Source organism: Petromyzon marinus, chromosome 16, assembly GCF_048934315.1.
Source record: "Petromyzon marinus isolate PM22_M1 ecotype Great Lakes invasive population chromosome 16, UKy_Petmar_22M1.pri1.0, whole genome shotgun sequence".
Taxonomy (NCBI): domain Eukaryota; kingdom Metazoa; phylum Chordata; class Hyperoartia; order Petromyzontiformes; family Petromyzontidae; genus Petromyzon; species Petromyzon marinus.
Genome location: NC_133682.1, coordinates 15,431,119 through 15,453,369, shown reverse-complemented (window position 1 = coordinate 15,453,369; position 22,251 = coordinate 15,431,119). Strand labels below are relative to the sequence as shown.

The window sequence follows — 22,251 nt, the reverse complement described above, 5'->3', positions numbered from 1 at the left end:
CTGTTGTGATGGGTTTTCTCATCATTTACAGAGTGGAAAACTGATCTTATTTAAGCATCAGAGTCGAGAACCCTTGCAGTACTTGCCGTGTGAATGTGTCTCTATCGCTCTTTTAGCACTCAAATTGTGGTTTGTTTAAGCCAGGTTCTGCACGAGTATAGTCGCTCAGGACACTGCTGGGAATATTTACCACGCACGCAACCTCGACTACCTCTACACAGATTTCCTGCGGAATATCAGCGTGGACATCGACTTCACTCGTGACGGAAAGGCAAAGACCACTCGTTTCCATAGCATTCATTTCAACTATTTTAGAAGAGTAATCTAAATGTGTGTTGGAGTTGGCAGCTGAAGCCACGTGGGCTGTTGGGCACGCATGCATACGATGAAATAAAATGTGGGTGGGGGATGTCACCAACCTGATCTTGTCTCGACCACACAAACACGAGTTGATAAAATGTTTGCGCACTTGTGTTGCTATGCTTGTGCCAGTTGACACGCTGGACACCCTTGTTAGCGAGATGTTCCACCTTAAGGGATTTTCGAGGTAATTGAATGTTAATTGAATAAAATAAACTAAAAGTGTTTTCCAAGTAGATGTGAAGTTTTCGTGACTGCAGGAATCCATACTCTTTGGTTCTTTCGGTAAAGTAGATTGCAACACAAACAATCATCATGTGGGAAAACCACAGCAAGAAAAACTTTTTTTTCTGTGCTTTTCCCACCTGATGATGATTGCTTATGTTGCAATTGAAACGTCGTGATTTATTTTATTTTATATCTACGTGACTTTACCGAAAGAACCAAAGAGTATAATTTTTTTATTTAAAGCTTTCGTGACTGCAGGGATTCATATTCTTGGTTCTTTCGGTAAAGTCACGTAGAAGGGAAACAATATTATTTTATTGTTTCCCTTCTACATGACTTTACCGAAAGTTCCAAGAATATAACCAAAGAGTGTTTTCCAAGTGCACGGTTTTGGAGAAGAGAAATTAAATCACGAGCTTTCAAATGACGCCTAATCCATTTAAACTGGTGTAGCAGTCTCAGAGGAGTTCTCTAGACAACTATCATTACATACGGATTAATTCTTATGCAATAAACGCTGTGCTGCATTCAAAACTTAGCTTGCCATGTGACCCTATCATTATGGCGCTCAACTCACAATAGGAAAAGTTGTAAGTTAAAATCCCGGTCAAGGGTTGCCTCCGTGAATCACTGCTCTAAGGTCGGTAAAATGGGTACTGCTTTTCGAGAAGTCATCGGTGTTTGGGATAGGAATGTTCATAAACGGCTGAGGGTGTGAACACGAACCGACTGTGAGAAGGGAGAAAAAATGTACTTAAATGTAATATGTACGCTCACAATGTACATATTACCTGTACTAGGGGTGCACCGAATACTAGTGTGTGTTCCTATACTCTTCTTTGGTTCTTTCGGTAAAGTCACGTAGAATGATAATAAAATAATAAATTCATAAAATCAAATAACACAATAATATTCTCACGACGTTTCGGCCACAACACAAGCGGCCTTCATCAGGTGAAGGGGGCGAGACTGTCTGGTAGGACAGCGCTGGAGTGAAAGAGCCACGTTCAGATACGGCCTTTAAGCTGTGTGAGAGGAACAAAGCGCCTTGACAAAGGAATTAGCATATAATTTAGCATTGAAATGGCTGAATGATTAGCTTGTGACTGGTCACAGAAATAGCTATGTTAAAAGTTAAAGCATACACACCCGCAGAGGCACCCATTGTTAAAGGGATTAGCATAGAATTTAGCATTGAAATAGCTAAGTTAAGGCATACACATCTTGACAATGGAATTAGCATAGAATTTAGCATTGAGATAGCTGAGTGGTTAGCTTGTACCTGCTGCAGAAATAGAGCTTGTACCTGCTGCAGAAATAGCTACGTTAAAGTCAGAGCATACACATTCACCGAGGCCCTTAGTACAAATCAAACAGGAGAATTTAGCATTGAAATAACTAGGCGAATCCAGCATTGAAACAACTGAGTGATTAGCTAGCGACTGGTCACAGAAATGACTACACATCTGAGCTATTCACAGTACTATATAGTGAACCAATAAAAACTAAAATATAAATTACCTTCATGTTATCAATAAACTCTATATTCTCCAATCAGCTAAGCTACCAACAATAAGTCGTTATATATCACAATGCTATATGGTGAAAAAATGGGTGGATTCTTACCCTCAAATTTCAGCACCACGGATAGCTACGGGTCCCGTTCAGACGGACGAGTTCGTCCATGGTCGGAACAGAGGAGGGGGAGAGAGACAGCTGCGAGGCCCTAGTATGCTCCATATTGTAAAACTATACCATTAACCGTGGTGTGAGAGGTATTAAGAGGCAATGCTGGCGAAAGAGCTGTGGTCTGAAGGTCATCGTAAAAATACAATTAATTAAGAACAGAAATGATTTAAAACATCTTTCCAGTGGTTACTAAGCCTGAATCCATCTTCTCGGTTGAAATTGTCTCTGTGCTTGTATCTCCAAAATCCTGAACAAACACAAGATCCAGGTCCGATTCAACACAGTACATAAAATCCGTGATTTAGTTCCATCTGTAAAAGATGCTGTTCCAGACATACAGTACCCGGGCGTTTACAAACTAAAGTGCCTCTGTGGTAGTAGCTACATTGGAGAAACCAAAAGACATATCTCGGACCGCATCCGCGAACACAAAGCAGACTTGAAACACGGTAGGACGAACTCCTCTGCCGTGGCAGATCACTGTTATAATTCAGTGGGCTCACATGACATTGACTTCTCCAAGACGGAGGTTCTTTGCAAACCAACCGGCTACCATGAGAGATTCGTTCATGAGGCCATTCACATATACAAGCACAGAGACAATTTCAACCGAGAAGATGGATTCAGGCTTAGTAACCACTGGAAAGATGTTTTAAATCATTTCTGTTCTTAATTAATTGTATTTTTACGATGACCTTCAGACCGCAGCTCTTTCGCCAGCATTGCCTCTTAATACCTCTCACACCACGGTTAATGGTATAGTTTTACAATATGGAGCATACTAGGGCCTCGCAGCTGTCTCTCTCCCCCTCCTCTGTTCCGACCATGGACGAACTCGTCCGTCTGAACGGGACCCGTAGCTATCCGTGGTGCTGAAATTTGAGGGTAAGAATCCACCCATTTTTTCACCATATAGCATTGTGATATATAACGACTTATTGTTGGTAGCTTAGCTGATTGGAGAATATAGAGTTTATTGATAACATGAAGGTAATTTATATTTTAGTTTTTATTGGTTCACTATATAGTACTGTGAATAGCTCAGATGTGTAGTCATTTCTGTGACCAGTCACTAGCTAATCACTCAGTTGTTTCAATGCTGGATTCGCCTAGTTATTTCAATGCTAAATTCTCCTGTTTGATTTGTACTAAGGGCCTCGGTGAATGTGTATGCTCTGACTTTAACGTAGCTATTTCTGCAGCAGGTACAAGCTCTATTTCTGCAGCAGGTACAAGCTAACCACTCAGCTATCTCAATGCTAAAGTCTATGCTAATTCCATTGTCAAGATGTGTATGCCTTAACTTAGCTATTTCAATGCTAAATTCTATGCTAATCCCTTTAACAATGGGTGCCTCTGCGGGTGTGTATGCTTTAACTTTTAACATAGCTATTTCTGTGACCAGTCACAAGCTAATCATTCAGCCATTTCAATGCTAAATTATATGCTAATTCCTTTGTCAAGGCGCTTTGTTCCTCTCACACAGCTTAAAGGCCGTATCTGAACGTGGCTCTTTCACTCCAGCGCTGTCCTACCAGACAGTCTCGCCCCCTTCACCTGATGAAGGCCGCTTGTGTTGTGGCCGAAACGTCGTGAGAATATTATTGTGTTATTTGATTTTATCAATTTATTATTTTATTATCATTCTACGTGACTTTACCGAAAGAACCAAAGAAGATGAATCATTGCAGTCACGAAAGCTTTAAATCGAAATTGTTCCTATACTGCCGAATACTAAATTAGATGTGTGACTGTACCCTAACTCAAACTTAGACGGTGAATTTATGTAAATGTGGTAAACTCCTAAGTTAAACGTGAACTCCACTTACTTCCCCTGTAAGGTCGTGTGTATTTTGATTGGTGAAACAAGGATAACTTTTGATCTCACCTCGACATTGCGCCAACACATGGGGCCCCGCAATGGTGAGATGTTAACTCTCTCGCCTAGTGTACAGGGGGTCATGAGTTTCATCCCAACCCTGACACCTGCATGTATGGAGTTCTCCCTGTGGTCACGTGGATTTTTCTCTGGGTCCTCGGGTTTTTTCCCCCCACATTTATAAACATGCATTTAGAGTATTTGACTGCTTTAAATTTCCACATGATAAGCCACTTCATTGTGCTATCATTTGTGTCCAAGTCGCTTCTAACAAAGAGCTAGTAGCTCAGTAGGCATTACCTGGCAAGAAAGAAAAAAAGATTAAATGGGCCCAGATTCCCTTTTACAAGAGTGAGTTGACAAAGATGCAAAGCAAGAATACAGGACAGATGAACATCGCAAGGCTTTTTCATTTGAGTGAAGCCGAGTGAAGTGATTGGTATCACTATGGGGTCACTGTAAGCTCGCTGATGTTATTGCATTTAACCTTTTGCGCTTATGTCAAGAAGTGACTCACAGCTGGAGAATGAATGCCAAGCCACTGCCCGGCAACATCAGTGGCAACACTTGCGGTTGTACCCATAATGACACAGAGAGCTGCACAGCAGGGCAACCATGACAGCCTACCCAGAGTTTTGTTGTGATTTCACATTGGTGTTTGTTAATTTCCTTTTAAAACATACTATCCACGCATATTTTGATTCAGCTTCAACGTAATTGGTTATCGAAGAAGAATTACTGTCGCGTAACCTAACATTCTTTTTGCAGGTTTCTTTTACAGGGACTACATTTGTTGGCAACGTTGGAGTGGCAAATGGCCAGCGACCTGAAAAGTTCACGCTGTCTATCGATGCAAGAGGTCAGTGCATTGGGTTTTCACATCAAAGACCATAGATGACAGTTTCCCGTATCGAATTGGGTGTAGTAGTGCACACTTTTAAACTTGTCGAGTCTCCGGGAATGCAGCATCACATATATATGAAAAAATGCTCATTCTCATCCAGACCACCAGCTCAAAATAACAGAATGTGTGACCATGTTGTCGTTGAGACCACCAACTCAAAAAATTAAACAAATGTGGCCATCCCAGTAGATAGCAGTGAAACAAAGACACAAGCGGAGACTGGTTATGTAAAGTCTGCCTCTGGGAACAATATAATGTGAAGTCCCCGCTTCCACACTTTGGAGCCCATTGGACATAACACGTCTGTATGATTAATATGTAATTAAAGCAAATATTCATCCACTAAACACTAATTCTCAATCTTTCTCTTTTACCGCCTTTCACCGATAAATAAATTTTGCAATTTACGTAACTCACAGCCACTTTCTTAATCCACTGCTGGACGAAGGCCTACCCATGCCCGTGTCCTCTCCACATATGGCTTCCTGGGTGCAGGAGGTTTTCTGGGTCATCTCAATGTTTTATTCTGTCTCTCTGCTGTGAAAGTCTCACAGTTCGCTTGCGTGTTCCTTCACCTTGCCTCTCACCCCACGGTGAATCTCGTTGCCGTGGGAACACGTGCGTTGGTTGTGAAGACGGTGGTTCATGGTGGGAGAGTGCGATCGAGGCTCTGCTGGGACGTGGCCACGTCGTCACATGGCTCGTGCGCAACGTGAGTACCGCCAACCAGCACGCTTGTTGTGCGGCGTTGACGTGCTGTTGCCCTGAGTGGCGCTGCTCCTCCTGCCTGTGTGCAGTCCAGGCTGTCACCTCATCTGTCACCTCATCTGTCACCTCATCTGCCACCATCAATGGTCATTGGCAGCTTGGCCTTGTTTGTTCGAAGGAGGAGGTCTCCTATCATTCTCTGCATGACTTGAGGCCACTTTTTTCCTCTCTGGGATCTGGAATTGCCTTTCCCCATCATCTCTCTCCTCCTTAATTACAGGGACAATACTGATTTAATGTATAGACTTTCGCGACCAACATTATGATTCATAATACATTTTTGGATCCGATCACCACATGAGTAAAATGTATATCGTAGACCCTCCTCCACCCAACACAGCCAATTAATAAAGTTGTCACATGATGAACAAATGTGCCAGTGTATCACTGGTTCATCAGCACCACCACTGTGTTGGACAGCGATCCACACACATTTAACTATTGGGTCGCCCGAAGTTTTGCTGATAGGAGGGTTTACTACACACATTTTACGAACACAATCTCACCAAAAAATGGATTATGAATCATGAATACTGAATTATTCTACATTTGTCCGGTTTGGTAAAAATTTAGCTATTTGCGACCATCTTTGTGCTTGTATGGTTTGGTTATGAGTCTGAGTTGTTAAAGGGGGCATTTACACTTTCTTTGTATCTATCTATGTATGTTGAACTTCACACCATACATAACCGGAGGTTTGGGGGAAGGGCAACAAATTAAACACAAAAAGCAGTTCTAAAGAATCGAGTTTGTCAATCTAGATGATTATTTAAAAGTGCATAGCTCCAGTGGCTTCCTAATATTGGAAGGAAGAGCGTTCCAGACGGCTGCAGAAGCTAACCCAAAAGCCGCTGCGAGGATGACCAGAGTTCGCGTGATGGTTTACGCCTCCCTGTGACGTGCGATGACAGCTCCCTCGTGTGTGTGTGTTGTGTGTGTGTGTGCGTTGTGTTGTGGGGAGCGGTGGTGTAGCGGTTAGTACACTGCGCTACGAACCCGGTAACCCGGGTTCGATTCCCACTCAATGCCAACACCAGTGAAGATTATCTGAACCGGTCCCGGGCCTCCCCTAGATCGACTCAGCCTCAAATGAGTACCTGGTGCGATGTGTAAACATCGCCACTAGGGAGACAAAGGCGGCCGGGCGTGGTGTTGGCCACCCACCCCCTCGTGTGCCGTGCCGGCCTTTATCGGTGCTCGCTAACAGCACTTGCCCCTAAAGTCTATTAAGGCTATACGGGGGATCTTTGTCTTTGTTGTGTGTGTGGTGTGTTGTGTATGTGTTATGTGTGTGCACGTATGTAGACTCTGTCCACAGCCACAGACTTCAAGTCTGCTGTGGTGGCTCTGTCCCACCCCCCTCTCATCTCAAACACGTACTTCATCGTGGGAGGTGTAAATCCCGGTGAGGGGGCTGTCATCACCCGTCGCAGAGAGGCTGCCGTGGATACTTGGTTCCTGCAGCCCCACCAGGGCATGTCAGTAACACATGTAACATGCGTGTGACCGATGCTGCCATGCAAAGTTGTCCCTTAAAGATGCATCTGAGGCTTTCCTGGGTAAACAAACAATGATAATAATAACTTGCAATGCTTGATAATTGATTCGTGGCTTAAGCCGCATGTGGATGGGGCCGAATCGGTCTCGTTAATAACCCTCCACCACCTGACACAGTCAAACTAATATTTACGTGTGCAAGCGGTTTTTCAGCTCACTGGTGAGTTCACGGACAATCCTCACAAACATATTTAGCAGTTACAGTGAGGGAAAAAAGTATTTGATCTCCTGCTGATTTTTTACGTTTGCCCACTGACAAAGAAATGATAAGTCTATAATTTTAATGGTAGGTTTATTTGAACAGTGAGAGACAGAATAACAACAACAAAAATCCAGAAAAACGCATGCCAAAAAATGTTATAAATTGATTTGTATTTTAATGAGGGAAATAAGTATTTGACCCCTCTGCAAAACATGACTTAGTACTTGGTGGGAAAACCCTTGTTGGCAATCACAGAGGTCAGACGTTTCTTGTAGTTGGCCACCAGGTTTGCACACATCTCAGGAGGGATTTTGTCCCACTCCTCTTTGCAGATCTTCTCCAAGTCATTAAGGTTTCGAGGCTGACGTTTGGCAACTCGAACCTTCAGCTCCCTCCACAGATTTTCTATGGGATTAAGGTCTGGAGACTGGCTAGGCCACTCCAGGACCTTAATGTGCTTCTTCTTGAGCCACTCCTTTGTTGCCTTGGCCGTGTGTTTTGGGTCATTGTCATGCAGGAATACCCATCCACGACCCATTTTTAATGCCCTGGCTGAGGGAAGGAGGTTCTCACCCAAGATTGGACAGTACATAGCCCCGTCCATCATCCCTTTGATGCGGTGAAGTTGTCCTGTCCCCTTAGCAGAAAAACACCCCCAAAGCATAATGTTTCCACCCCCATGTTTGACGGTGGGGATGGTGTTCTTGGGGTCATAGGCAGCATTCCTCCTCCAACCACGGCGAGTTGAGTTGATGCCATAGAGCTCCATTTTGGTCTCATCTGACCACAACACTTTCACCCAGTTGTCCTCTGAATCATTCAGATGTTCATTGGCAAACTTCAGACGGGCATGTATATTGTGCTTTCTTGAGCAGGGGGACCTTGTGGGCGCTGCAGGATTTCAGTCCTTCACGGTGTTGTGTGTTACCAATTGTTTTCTTGGTGACTATGGTCCCAGCTGCCTTGAGATCATTGACAAGATCCTCTCGTGTAGTTCTGGGCTGATTCCTCACCGTTCTCATGATCATTGCAACTCCACGAGGTGAGATCTTGCATGGAGCCCCAGGCCGAGGGAGATTGACAGTTCTTTTGTGTTTCTTCCATTTGCGAATAATCGCACCAACTGTTGTCACCTTCTCACCAAGCTGCTTGGCAATGGTCTTGTAGCCCATTCCAGCCTTGTGTAGGTCTACAATCTTGTCCCTGACATCCTTGGAGTGCTCTTTGGTCTTGGGCATGGTGTAGCATTTGGAATCTGATTGATTGCTTCTGCTCCCAGGTGTCTTTTATGAAGGTAACAAGCTGAGATTAGGAGCACTCCCTTTAAGAGTGTGCTCCTATTCTCAGCTCGTTACCTGTATAAAAGACACCTGGGAGCCAGAAATCTTTCTGATTGAGAGGGGGTCAAATACTTATTTCCCTCATTAAAATGCAAATCAATTTATAACATTTTTGACATGCGTTTTTCTGGATTTTGTTGTTATTCTGTCTCTCACTGTTCAAATAAACTTACCATTACAATTATAGACTGATCATTTCTTTGTCTGTGGGCAAACGTACAAAATCAGCAGCGGATCAAATACTTTTTTCCCTCACTGTAAATACGACGTTCACTTGAAACTGCGTCAAGCATCATCAGGATAAGATCCGGGAAGTCAGAGTCACTGCGTCTCCTGTCATTGCCCCACAGGAGCAACCAAGCACATTAAAATTAGATTTTAACCATTGCGAATTAATGTATTCATATGTTATTGTAATTTATCTTGGGCCAATGATTAACATTACATCTCCAATGTGTTTCACCTTACAAAGCATAAGACCAATAAACATGATTGTATGTGATGTTCATCAGCATAGCATTGTTTGCTGGTTTATGCAGTATGTTAAATTGTTTGAGCCCAAAATCTATATTATGCTCTCATGGTATGAGTTTTATATTGAATTACATTCTCTCTCAATGTTTATTTTGTGTGCACCTATATTTCTGTGACAATATTGCACCAAGTTCTCCTACACCTGTATCACTCCCGAGTTTTGTTGCACCACTCCGGGTTTTGTTGCTGGCCTTGTTTGACATCTCCCTACATATTTATGCACTGCCCTTTTGCCAGTGCGCCATTGGGTCAGGGCCTCCCCACACCATGCGGGTCCGAGGGCATAGCAATAGATGTTTCTGCACACTGCCCTCCGCTGGAAACGTACGGCCTCTGCCCCGCATGTTGTGAGCACGAACAGCGGCGATGTTTGGCGCACCGCGTGTCATGTCCGTGTCACAGATGGTACCTCGTGGAGACGAACTACGATCATTGGAAGGCTCCTCCTGCACGCGATGATCGACGGTGAGCATACACAGAGCACAACCTCGCGATGTTCTCGGATATTTGTTTTGCACATTGGTTATCAGTTTGCTGCACATATAGACATTGCTCAGAGTAACACATGTAACATCTTTAGCATCATAACGGTGAAATGAAGGCAGCAGCCACGGTGGTGTAACGGTTAGCTCACTGGCCTTGATATTGAGAGGTCGCTGGTTTTACTCCATCGTCTGGTGAGGCAGTTGACCCATTGGGAAAAAGTTTCTTAAATCTGCCGCAATTGCACCCAGCAGTCTAAATAGTTACACCACAAAGCTTGTGGGGGGGGGGGGGGTAAAGTGTGGGTACACACACCTCTTCCAAGACGTCTCATCAGCAAAGAGTAGACTAAGTGAGTGAACCTTTATTGGGCAAACAATACATACTTTACCTGATATCTATTTACAGTGTAGTAGTGAGTTTACAAAGCTTTGGGGACACTTATGTTTCCACTAGAGGGCAGTCCGTCCTTACGGAATGATAATTCAATTTTATAACGCTGTACAAAAATTATATATATGGGCTAAATCCTAGTTTTAACCCGAAGGAAAAAAAAAACTCGAATAAGCAAATCAAGAAATGGCATGGGGACCCCCTCCCCCACCCTATGAAACACGGGGGGCACGCAGGACAGCACAGCTGGTAAACAAACAGCTGCGGGCCACCGTGTGCCCCCTGTCGCCAGGGGACGCATATTTATCAATCAGTAAGCGAACATTTTGCTCATTTTGCGAACGAATTGGTCTAAATTCAAATAGCTCATAATAGCGAATTCTTGTTGAAAGAACGCCCGTTAAGCAAGACTCCTGTACATAGATACTGTATAGGAACTCCCCGCTATAAGTTGCTGCATTATGCATTGTTTCTCAAATATACGTGGCTTATTAATTTGGGAACATTTCCTTATGAGTGTAATGTTTTGCATACGTGTTCTTTTTCAAAATTAGGCAAAAAGTAATGTAAAGGGTGAGTGCAGACTGTTTTGGTATGTAATGCAGTACTCTACGCACCGTAGTACAGTGAGGGAAAAAAGTATTTGATCCCCTGCTGATTTTGTACGTTTGCCCACTGACAAAGAAATGATCAGTCTATAATTTTAATGGTAGGTTTATTTGAACAGTGAGAGACAGAATAACAACAACAACAACAACAAAATCCAGAAAAACGCATGTCAAAAATGTTATAAATTGATTTGCATTTTAATGAGGGAAATAAGTATTTGACCCCTCTGCAAAACATGACTTAGTACTTGGTGGCAAAACCCTTGTTAGCAATCACAGAGGTCAGATGTTTCTTGTAGTTGGCCACCAGGTTTGCACACATCTCAGGAGGGATTTTGTCCCACTCCTCTTTGCAGATCTTCTCCAAGTCATGTTTCGAGGCTGACGTTTGGCAACTCGAACCTTCAGCTCCCACCACAGATTTTCTATGGGATTAAGGTCTGGAGACTGGCTAGTCCACTCCAGGACCTTAATGTGCTTCTTCTTGAGCCACTCCTTTGTTGCCTTGGCCGTGTGTTTTGGGTCATTGTCATGCTGGAATACCCATCCACGACCCATTTTCAATGCCCTGGCTGAGGGAAGGAGCTTCTCACCGAAGATTTGATGGTACATGGCCCCGTCCATCGTCCCTTTGATGCGGTGAAGTTGTCCTGTCCCCTTAGCAGAAAAACACCCCCAAAGCATAATGTTTCCACCTCCATGTTTGACGGTGGGGATGGTGTTCTTGCGGTCATAGGCAGCATTCCTCCTCCTCCAAACACGGCGAGTTGAGTTGATGCCAAAGAGCTCCATTTTGATCTCATCTGACCACAACACTTTCACCCAGTTGTCCTCTGAATCATTCAGATGTTCATTGGCAAACTTCAGACGGGCATGTATATGTGCTTTCTTGAGCAGGGGGACCTTGCGGGCGCTGCAGGATTTCAGTCCTTCACGGCGTAGTGTGTTACCAATTGTTTTCTTGGTGACTATGGTCCCAGCTGCCTTGATCATTGACAATATCCTCCCGTGTAGTTATGGGCTGATTCCTCACCGTTCTCATGATCATTGCAACTCCACGAGGTGAGATCTTGCATGGAGCCCCAGGCCGAGGGAGATTGACAATTTTTTTGTGCTTCTTCCATTTGCGAATAATCGCACCAACTGTTGTCACCGTCTCACCAAGCTGCTTGGCAATTGTCTTGTAGCCCATTACAGCCTTGTGTAGGTCTACAATCTTGTCCCTGACATCCTTGGAGAGCTCTTTGGTCTTGGGCATGGTGGAGAGTTTGGAATCTGATTGATTGATTGCTTCTGTGGACAGGTGTCTTTTATGAAGGTAACAAGCTGAGATTAGGAGCACTCCCTTTAAGAGTGTGCTCCTAATCTCAGCTCGTTACCTGTATAAAAGACACCTGGGAGCCAGAAATCTTTCTGATTTCCCTAATTAAAATGCAAATCAATTTATAACATTTTTGACATGCGTTTTTCTGGATTTTTTTGTTGTTATTCTCTCACTGTTCAAATAAACCTACCATTAAAATTATAGACTGATCATTTCTTTGTCAGTGGGCAAACATACAAAATCAGCAGGGGATCAAATACTTTTTTTCCCTCACTGTACAAATTCGCATGCGGGAAACATGTGGACGGAAGCTGCACTCTCTGGGCGATTCTCCCCTGAGTGGGTGCCGGTTAGAGTTCACCGAGTTCTCTTCCCTCCAACGGTCGGGTCAATGATTGGGAGCTGGAGATTCAGAATCAGAGTCTTGATACTGGAGGAATCCAATGAGCTATAAAGCTCTTTTCGCAAGATGTACAGCAAGATTAACAAGGGGAGGGAGGGGCAAGGGAAAATGGGGGTGGGGGGTGTATAACCAAATAAAGAAAAATAACAATTAAAAAGAATAACGTCCAATTCTGCCTTTTTCCTTCCAGGGAACAACAGTCCCTCAGAATGTGATAGAGTAGCTTGGTGTCTACGGCCCAGTCTGCCTCTCCAACGCCCGCTCACTGATCATTTATCTTTCCTCATTCCATTCAGTTACTGCGTGTTATACAGGGTTCTCAAGGAATGGGGTCCATATTGCACTCGTATGCACGTTCCCTTCAGCTTTGAGCTAAGGTGCTACATCAGTGCCAAGGCATTTAGCAATCTGTGCCAAGCTTATTTCAAATGTTAATCTACCTGCACCGATAACCAAGACGGCCTATTGGAGTTGACTGCAAACCTCTACTGCTGGGTAGCGTCACCACCCTGATATTTAAAATTCAACGTTCATACTTTTGCGCTCTGTTACACATATTCTTAAAACTTACCGATGTGTACTCTTTGGTTCTTTCGGTAAAGTCACGTAGGTGAAAAAAGAAAAATCAAATTAGAAATAAAAAAATGGGGAAATAATTAATTAATAAGCATTTTGTTTTTTGGCTGTGGTTGTCCCGCCTGATGACAGAAGCTTGTGTTGCTTCCGAAACGTCATGATTTATTTTTATTCTTTTTTATTATTATTTTTCTAATTAGATTTTTTTTCACCTACGTGACTTTACCCAAAGAACCACAGAGTATGGATCCTTGCAGTCACGAAAACTTCAAATCTAGAACTTACCAATGTGGTTTATAAATCAACATTCAGCACTAATTTTGCACAAACCCACGCCCTTGCAGGACTCCTGCCATGAAAGCTCTCAACAGTACCGGCCAAGCCAACATCAACCTCCACTCACTCCTCAAGGTAGCGCGTTTGCACTTTATTATTATTATTGTGTCTTGACCTCGCTGTGCGCTGTGTTGCACCACTATCCGAGTAGTTAACCTCGCATTCAATAAACTTTCAGAGCCAGGGTGAACATCCGACTCTGACTTATTGAATGAATAGAACGAGGTAAAACTGATGGAAAAACACAGCAGAAATTACAGCATCTGTTAATACTTGCAATATCAATACAATGAATGACCACTGCAGCTTCTGAAGAGTGAAACAAATGGAGTCAGATATCTTGGATTCATGCATTTTCGACGTGGCCTGCAACTGCATACCGATGGGGGGGGGGGGTCGTACTCGCTTACATACATGAAAAAAAACGGTGAGTAGCCGGTGGACGCATGCGGGGCCACCCTATAAGCGGCGAGGACCGCAGGGATATGTAAATCCCAAACGAGTTGTGACTCATTGACCTGGTGGCTCAACATGGAGGTCAGAGTCCTATGTAGCCGTTCAACCATGCCATCCGTCTGCGGGTGGTACGGCACCTTCTTTGTACCCAACAAAGCGCAGACCTCATGCAACAATTTCTAAGAAAAAATCTTGCCCTGGTCAGTCAAAAGGCGTTCAGGAGCACCCTTGTCCATAACATAACCATTGAGGAATGCCTCCGTAATAGTCTCAGCCGATTGATTTTGGAGCGGCCAAGCGACAGGCCACCGTGAAAAATACTCGACCCCCACAAGCAGATATTTGTTCCCCCGAGCGGCCGAGCGGTAGTGGGGAATGGGCGAGCATGTCCAGGGCAACAAGTTCATTGACGCGTGACTCCTGAATTAATTGCAAGGGGGGGGCGGCAGGGTTTCGCCGGTGGCTTCCGCCGAGCACACTGCACGCACCCTTTGAGCAAATCGTCCACATCCGCAGACATGGCCGGCCAATAGAAATCCAGTTTCAGCGTGGCCAGAGTCTTCTGCATTCCCAGGTGCAAGAGACGCTCATGCACAGCCCAAACAATCTCGCCACGCAGGGCAGTGGGGACAACAATGGTATAACGACGCAGCCCCCCGTCCCAATGCATGAGTAAGCCGTCCTGCAAAACGACCGAGGCAATGCTACCCCCATCAGCTTCCCTCACACGACACTGCAATTTGAGTAGCGAAGCGTCTTCCTCCTGAAGGCGTCCCCATTCCCCGTAATTCAGACCGATGACCGCATCCCGTGCGCCCGGACCGGCGCCCGTCCCGCCTGTCGCCGCATCGGCAGATGCCGCGAGAGGAGGGGACAAGGTTACATCGGTCGGTTTACAGCGCCCGGAACCCGAAAAACATGCACAACCTCCAGTCATTTGCAATCACGACAGGACATCGGCGTTCGTATGGCGAGAACCCTTGCAGTACATAATGTGGAACGAGAAGTCCTGCAGGATCTCCAGCCAGCATGATAATTGGCCGGACAGCTGGTCCACACGCAGCGCAAATTGGAGCGCTGCATAATCGGAGCGTACCTCAAATTGTCTACCGTACAAGTAGGGGCAATATTGCTGCACGAAAACCACAATGGCCAACAATTCACGGCGCGTAACACAGTAACGCTGTTCGCCCGGAGACAGCACCCTACTGCCATATGCAACAGCGCACTCCACCTCGTCAACAACCTGTGACAAGACGGCTCCAATTCCAGGATCGCTAGCGTCCGTATCCAGGATTAACGGCAATAAAAAATCCGGATAACGCAGGGGAGGGGCGTTCACCAATCCATCGTGGATGGCACGAAATGCAGCCTTCTCCTCCTCCCCCCAATGAAACTCATGACCTTTAGCTGTTAACGCGTGGAGAGGTTTTGCAATTGACGCGAACCCGGCAATGAAACGGCGATAGTAGGATGCAAACCCGATGAAACTGCGCACCTCAGTCACCGAGGTGGGGGTCGGCCAAGTTCGGACATACGCAGTTTTCTCTGGGTCGGTCGCAATACCCGATTCGTCAAAAACGTGGCCAAGATACCGAACCGATTTCTGGAGAAAAACGGCACGCAGGCAGGGCAAATGTTCATCGAAGGTGCGGCTGAAGATGATTACATCGTCGAGATATATCAAACACGAGTCCCACTGGAGACCCGCCAGGACCAGTTACATCAGACGTTGGCACGGAATGGAGCCCCATAGGAATCCGATTAAATTCGAACAATCCCTGAGGTGTACGAAAGGCCGTCTTAGGTCTTGAGACATCGTCAAGCAGCAACTGCCAGAACCCGGATAGGAGATCGAGGGTGGAAAAGAAACGTGCTCCCGCCAACGCATTAAGTGAATCATCCATGCGAGGCAGGGGATATGCATCCGCAACAGAAACCTTATTAAGCTTCCGAAAATCGACGCAGAATCATAAGCTACCATCGTGCTTCTTTACAAGCACAATCGGAGCTCCCCAGGGGCTAATGGATGGTGAGATGATGTCTGCGGTCAACATCTCATCAACCGCCAGCCGAACATGTTCCTTCTCCGCCGGGCTCAGCTGGTAGGGATTCTGCCGGATAGGGGCCGCGTCGCCCGTATCAATGTGATGACTCAGGAGTGACGTGCGTCCAATATCAAATTTCCCTTTGCTAAAAATGTCTGAAAAATCATGCAAGAGCACCCGAAACTTTCCTATTTTGTCCGCGGACAAGGTGCCATTTTCAGCACACATTTTGTCTATCCAGCCTTAATCCATGTCTCGGGATTGTAGCGTGTAAAACTCAGCGCCCACATTTCCGACGTCGCCCCCTTCCGGACGCGCCGGCAATGCATGAGCCAACACAGTACCCTCCTGGATGACCGTGGTGTCCAACCCAGCATTAAGAACCTTAATAAAAGGTTCCAGCCACCACCAAAGTCAGTCCGCGACTGACCTTGTTGGAAGGTCCCAAAACAATCCAGTTCTCAGTAGCCACAAAATCAAGCGGCTTCCTCAAGTGTAGGGGGACTAACATCTGCGCGCCGGGAGGGATTCTCACCGTTTGGCATGCGAGCATCTGCACCATAGCGTTGGCCGGACACTAATGGGTGGGGAAGGGCAAAAATGCCATACCACGGCCAGATGGCAATTCCAAACAGCCACGGTCAATGCGGATTTTCAGAGGCATCCTACCAAGAAATTCGGTTCCAAGTATGTCCTGACAATTTAACATCAGCGATGCGTACCTCGGCCGTTATCCGACCGATAATACCCAATGAGCTGCCGTTAGCGGCGAAACACGATGCATCAACAGGGTCTAGAACCCGACACTTAGGGGGCAAAATATTGCAAATCAACTCAGAGTTGATAGCTGCCGATGCACCCGTGTCGACTAGCATCCTTATTTCCACACCCTCGATAAACCCAAGGACGGCAGATGAACCCGAGGCCGCAGCTACCACTCGATGGGCCAGCTCCGACCACTGATCCAGCCGGTGCTTGCAAACCTCACGATCTCGCGTAGGACTCCCCCATACTGAAGGCCAGGGGTCGAGTGTGGAGTGCGTCGCGACTCGCCTTAGGGTGTAGGGAAGCGTAGGATGGCGGCGATGCTGGGAGGCGCTGCCGTGGTACACGGCAGCCCGATGACACATGCCCCGGCAGGCCGCAATTGTAGCAGGTGACACGGCCACCTCCGGAACAAGACGACAACCTTGGAAACCGTTGTTCGTCCGTCCGTTGCGTCCCATCATCATGCCGGTCGCCTCCACCCCGAGTCCACGCGCATGCCGAAAGGGGTTCCCCTCCATCAGGTTGCCCCGGCTCCGTGCGGGACACGGCACACAGCACACGTCACCAGTGCCTTGTCCCGTTGTAGAAGTTGCTGGGCTTGGATGCACTTAGTGACCTTGAGAGACGAGACGTCATCATCTTCGGCTGGAAGAATGGTGTGGAGGGATTTCGCCAAGGCCAGCAGTCTCTCGAGGACAAACGCGTTGATCCCATCGTGGTCCATTTTGAGAAAGGCGGGTTTCGCCAGCGCCAAAAGCGCGCTATGGAAGGCGAACACCGACTCGGTCTCCCCCTTCCGCCGCGTGGCAAATTTGTGGCGCGTGTTCGCCGGATGCTCGTAGATGGATGCCATCTGGTCGAAAGCCTGCGTGAGGGTGGTCCTATCCAGCGGTGGGATGGGGAGGAACGCCGCAAGGGCATTGTCGTCGAGGGCAGCGGGCAACGCCCGCAACGCCTTCGCCTCCGACCATCCCGCCAAGTCGGCATTCGTGAGGAACCGCCATTTGAAGGCCAGCCAGTCGCCACTGGTAGCTGCGAACTCTTTAATAAAGGGAAGCCATCGTCGGAGAGCTGGGATGTCCATCGGCGCCGACAGTGCATCTTCCAGCTTGTCGGATGTGGAGCTTCCAGCTTGTAGAACGAAGCGACCCCGGTCCCTCTCAGGGACCCACCTTATATCCTCCCACCCGCCTTCTCAAGCGTTCTAGCTCCCTCTCGATCCCTCTTGAGAGCTCTCCCCGGACACGTGATCACCCCATAGCCCCCCCCCCCCCCACCTGGGGCCCTCTCTGTGGACACTCCGGATCACGTATCTACGGGGTCAACCAGAGTGCCATGGCCCAGGACAACCCTGTCCCTGGGCTAACACTCTCCCGCTCCCCCTTGTGGAAGCCCGCACTACACGCTATGCGTGGTGCCCGCGCTATCCCAGCACTCACCAAGCCCCGCTAGGGCTGGTACTACACGGGGTGTATGAGATAACGGTGCATCGCACGCCATGCTATCGTAAAGCCGGCATCACACAGCAACCCACCCAGTGCTGTCCGCGACGTAGGAACATCGCACGCCACGACCCTCCCGGGCCGGCACCATACAGTGACATCCCCGATGTCACTACACATGCAATAGGCATGGTGGACTAGTGGTAGTCTAGGCCAGCAGTGGATATAGCAAACAATAGGCGTGGTGTACTAGTGGTAGTCTTGGCCAGCAGTGGATAGTGCATGCAGTAGGCATGGTGTACTAGAGGTAGTCTAGGCCAGCAGTGGATAAAGTATGCTATAGAGATGGTGTACTAGAGGAAGTCTAGCCCAGCAGTGGGTAGCGCATGCAATATTTATGGTGCCTGCAACCACTGGGGTGAGAGCTAAGGTGAGGAGCCCCGCTCTATCCACTGCTGGCCTAGACTACTACTTCTATAGCTTGCTCTATCCACTGCTGGCCTAAACTACCACTAGTACACCACGCCTTTAGCTTGCTCTATCCACTGCTGGCCGAGACTACCACGAGTCCACCATGCCTATTGCATGCGCTACCCACTGCTGGGCTGTACTTCCTCTAGTACACCACGCCTTTAGCTTGCTCTATCCACTGCTGGCCTAGACTACCACTAGTCCACCATGCCTATTGCATGTGTAGTGACTGTACTCGTCACTGTATGGTGCCGGGGCTTGCGAAGTCACGGCCAGTAATGTTGTCATTACGGGCAACCGGGTTACGGGCTGCAGTACCAACTCTAGCGGTGGTTGGGTGAGCGCGGGTTAGCGCGGAGGCACCGCGAGCAGTGTGCGATACCAGCTCCCAGTGAGGGAGCGAGAGCGAGCGTCAGCCAGCCAGAGTTACTCTGGGGCATGACACTCTGGCTGAGCTGTTGTCACGTGACCGGGCGATACTGGAGGGGGGCCACCGGTGGACGGGGGCCGAAGGGCGGTCACGTGGTCCCGAGGGGCTCTCGGGAACATTCGAGAGGGAGCTCGAGAAGCATGAAACGTGGGCGGGGCTAAGGGCGGAGCCAGCCCCAGCCTGGGAGCATATAACGAGAGCTCCGTGAGGAGCTCGGGTTCTTCAAGTGTTGGTGTTCAAAGATCCACGTCGGGGAGAAGAAGCCTCTAGCCACGCGGTCCGGGACCCAGCTTGTGGTCCGGACCGGGATAGCGAACCGTGTCTAGTTCTGCCGTAGCGTGGTTAGATGGGCATTCGAGACCCGAGTGTAGATTGTGCTGTGTTACGTGTTAATGCGAAATAAATAGTGTTGCTCCCAAGATAACGTCTGCGACTCATCTTCTTTGGTTCTTTCGGTAAAGTCACGTAGAATGAGAATAAAATAATAAAATAAGACAATAAAATTCTCACGACGTTTCGGCCACAACACAAGTAGCCTTCTTCAGGTGAAAGAACAGAACTGTCGGGACGACAGAGCTTCAATTGGCCATGATAGAGCAAAAGCTACTCAGTTGGACTCACATGCGCTACCCACTGCTGGGCTCGACTTTCTCTAGTACACCATCACTCCATTTTTAACACTCTCCGATGCTCACCAGTGTTTTAACCCCTCACACAACCTTCTCCACTCATTCCGCTTGCAACTCCTGGGGAGAGAGCTGAGGTGAGGAGCCCCGCTCTATCCACTGCTGGCCTAGACTACTACTTTGATAGCTTGCTCTATCCACTGCTGGCCTAGACTACCTCTAGTACACCATGCCTATTGCATGCACTATCCACTGCTGGCCTAGACTCCATCTCTATAGCTTTTGCTCTATCATGGCCTAGACTCCATCTCTTTCGGATGCTCTATCCACTGCTGACCTAGACTCTTGTGCCCCACACCGGCAGCGTGAGCGAGTAAGTCCCACTCATGCTGCCGGTGTGTGTGCATTGCGCTCACCACAAACGCGCACACACACACCAGCAACGTGAGCGGGACTCACTCTTGCCCTAACAGGCGATATAACTGTCATGGAGGGAGTTGAGTTTACACGTGCTTTCATTTCTATTTCAGGTGCTGTCTGTGAAACCAATTCTCAATAAGTAAGTACATGCAATGGTACTTTTTAAATAATCTCACAGTGATGCACCACTACGAGATATTTTTTTTTTTAAGTTGTGGCTTTCTTAATGTCTGACCATCCGTCCTTAGACACTTCGGACGTGTTAATTAAAAGTACAAAACCACACAATATCAGCATGAAAGTTTCTGCAAATATTGGTAACAAAATACGTTAAAAAGTTCGATATTTTAATTAAAAATTAATGGTGCATGCTGAGCGGAAGTGGGGTGCTGAGCAGATGAGAGGTGTCGGAAAGTTTTTCAAATGAATTCAAATCTAGTAAATTACAAGGAAACGGTTGGCTATGTACAATGCGAAAGAAGTTCAACATACATACAATCTTTATTTTAAGTGCCAATATCGCCCTCAATAAAGTAGTGCATCGATGCACATTACAACAGAATGGGAATGGTACAGGCGGCACAGAGCAACAGGGATGAAGATAGAAACCCATCACCACCTCAGCGGCTAACACTGACTGAGCAAAGTAAATTTCAACCGCCCAACGAGTAGCATGAGAAAGATAAGTAGTAAATAAAATAAATAATAAGTAAAGAAACAGAAAGAGTTCAGGCCAGAAAACGAAATGAACAACACACATATGCGCATTGCACACATCAAAGTTTTTGGAGGGGTTGTTTAGATAGAAAGGGTCCATTGCCAGAAATGTCGGTATTACTGATGAATGTGTTGAGTTCGTGTTACTTGTGCTTGTGCACCACTGCCAAGGCGGCATCGCCAAATCTGCTCTTGTTGTTGGTCCGGCGTGATACCCTGCAGCTTGACGGTGTACACCACGGTGATGTCTGCTGCGCAGCCCCAGCGGTACCGCTCGATAAAGCAGATGACCCCATGAAGTCGCTGGCAGCCGCTGCACAAGACGGCCACGGCGATGCAGCTCGATGATGGGGGAGGAGAAGAGAGGCTCTCCGCGACTGCAGGGACGGCGAAGGAGGGAACGTATCAAATGAAAGATGTTTTTCGTTGTCGCAGGAGACGCGTGGTGACTATGGTATTGTTGGTGGAGGCTTGAGCAGAGTAATTGAGGCTTGGGGTTCTGGGTGGATGGTTAAAAACAGGCAATTTATAACAATAAGCGACAGCAGAGAGTATTATATTTGCTAATGTTCACATGAGTGCGTGTTCCAGAGTCTACGCGCAGCTTCTTGGTGACAGTGAATTACGAATTGCCTCCTGGCGAAATCGTAGTAATAATCATGTTTACACAATGTGGCAGTTAAATAAATACAACTGGCTAATTCTTTTATAATTCTATTAGGGTTGACAAATCTAAAACATTGCACTGGTTTTATTCAACTGTGAACTGATTATGATTGCTTTTGAATAAATTAGAATTATTTTCTCTCTATCACCTTTTTCCCTCTGTAAATTTCACCCCCACCCTCTCGCCCGTTGCGACAGCTCCCCCCTCCGCCTCCTCGGAGTATCCGACACTCACCCCTACTCTCTCTGCGGTTACATTTACCTGCAAATTCCATCCCTAGTCCCGCCCAATTACCCTTGGTTGTACCCACGACAAACGTCTATAACCCTTGGTTGTAGTCACTCTCTCGCTACATTTCCTCCTCAGCAGTTCGCCTGCTGTATATAATTTTTTCACCCGAAGACGATGGCTTGTTGCTTTCGAAACGCCGTGATTTATTAGTTATTTTTTTCTATCTACATAACTTTAACGAAAGAACCAAAGAGTATGAATTCCTGCAGTCACGAAAGCTCCAAATCAAGAAGAAATATAATTTTTAAATATTTTCATACACCCAGTTTTTAAACTGGCATATGAATAGTTACCAATTAGTAGCTACTGAGTAACAGACACACCCTTAAAA

General features: G+C 46.8%; 1 protein-coding gene across 4 annotated transcripts in view; it reads left to right on the top strand.

Annotated features, from left to right (window-relative positions):
• NAAA (N-acylethanolamine acid amidase) overlaps positions 1-21,773 on the top strand; it is a 30,433-nt gene extending 8,660 nt beyond the window's left edge. For all 4 annotated transcript variants that reach the window (XM_032955056.2, XM_032955059.1, XM_076067551.1 and 1 more), the window contains 8 exons: positions 145-271; positions 4,925-5,015; positions 5,696-5,772; positions 7,134-7,306; positions 9,864-9,926; positions 13,593-13,659; positions 20,356-20,384; positions 21,185-21,773. In XM_032955056.2, coding sequence (XP_032810947.1) covers positions 145-271; positions 4,925-5,015; positions 5,696-5,772; positions 7,134-7,306; positions 9,864-9,926; positions 13,593-13,659; positions 20,356-20,384; positions 21,185-21,260 — 703 coding nt within the window. In that variant the 3' untranslated portion in view covers positions 21,261-21,773. The remainder of the gene's footprint in view (positions 1-144; positions 272-4,924; positions 5,016-5,695; positions 5,773-7,133; positions 7,307-9,863; positions 9,927-13,592; positions 13,660-20,355; positions 20,385-21,184) is intronic.
• Positions 21,774-22,251: the final 478 nt, after the last annotated feature.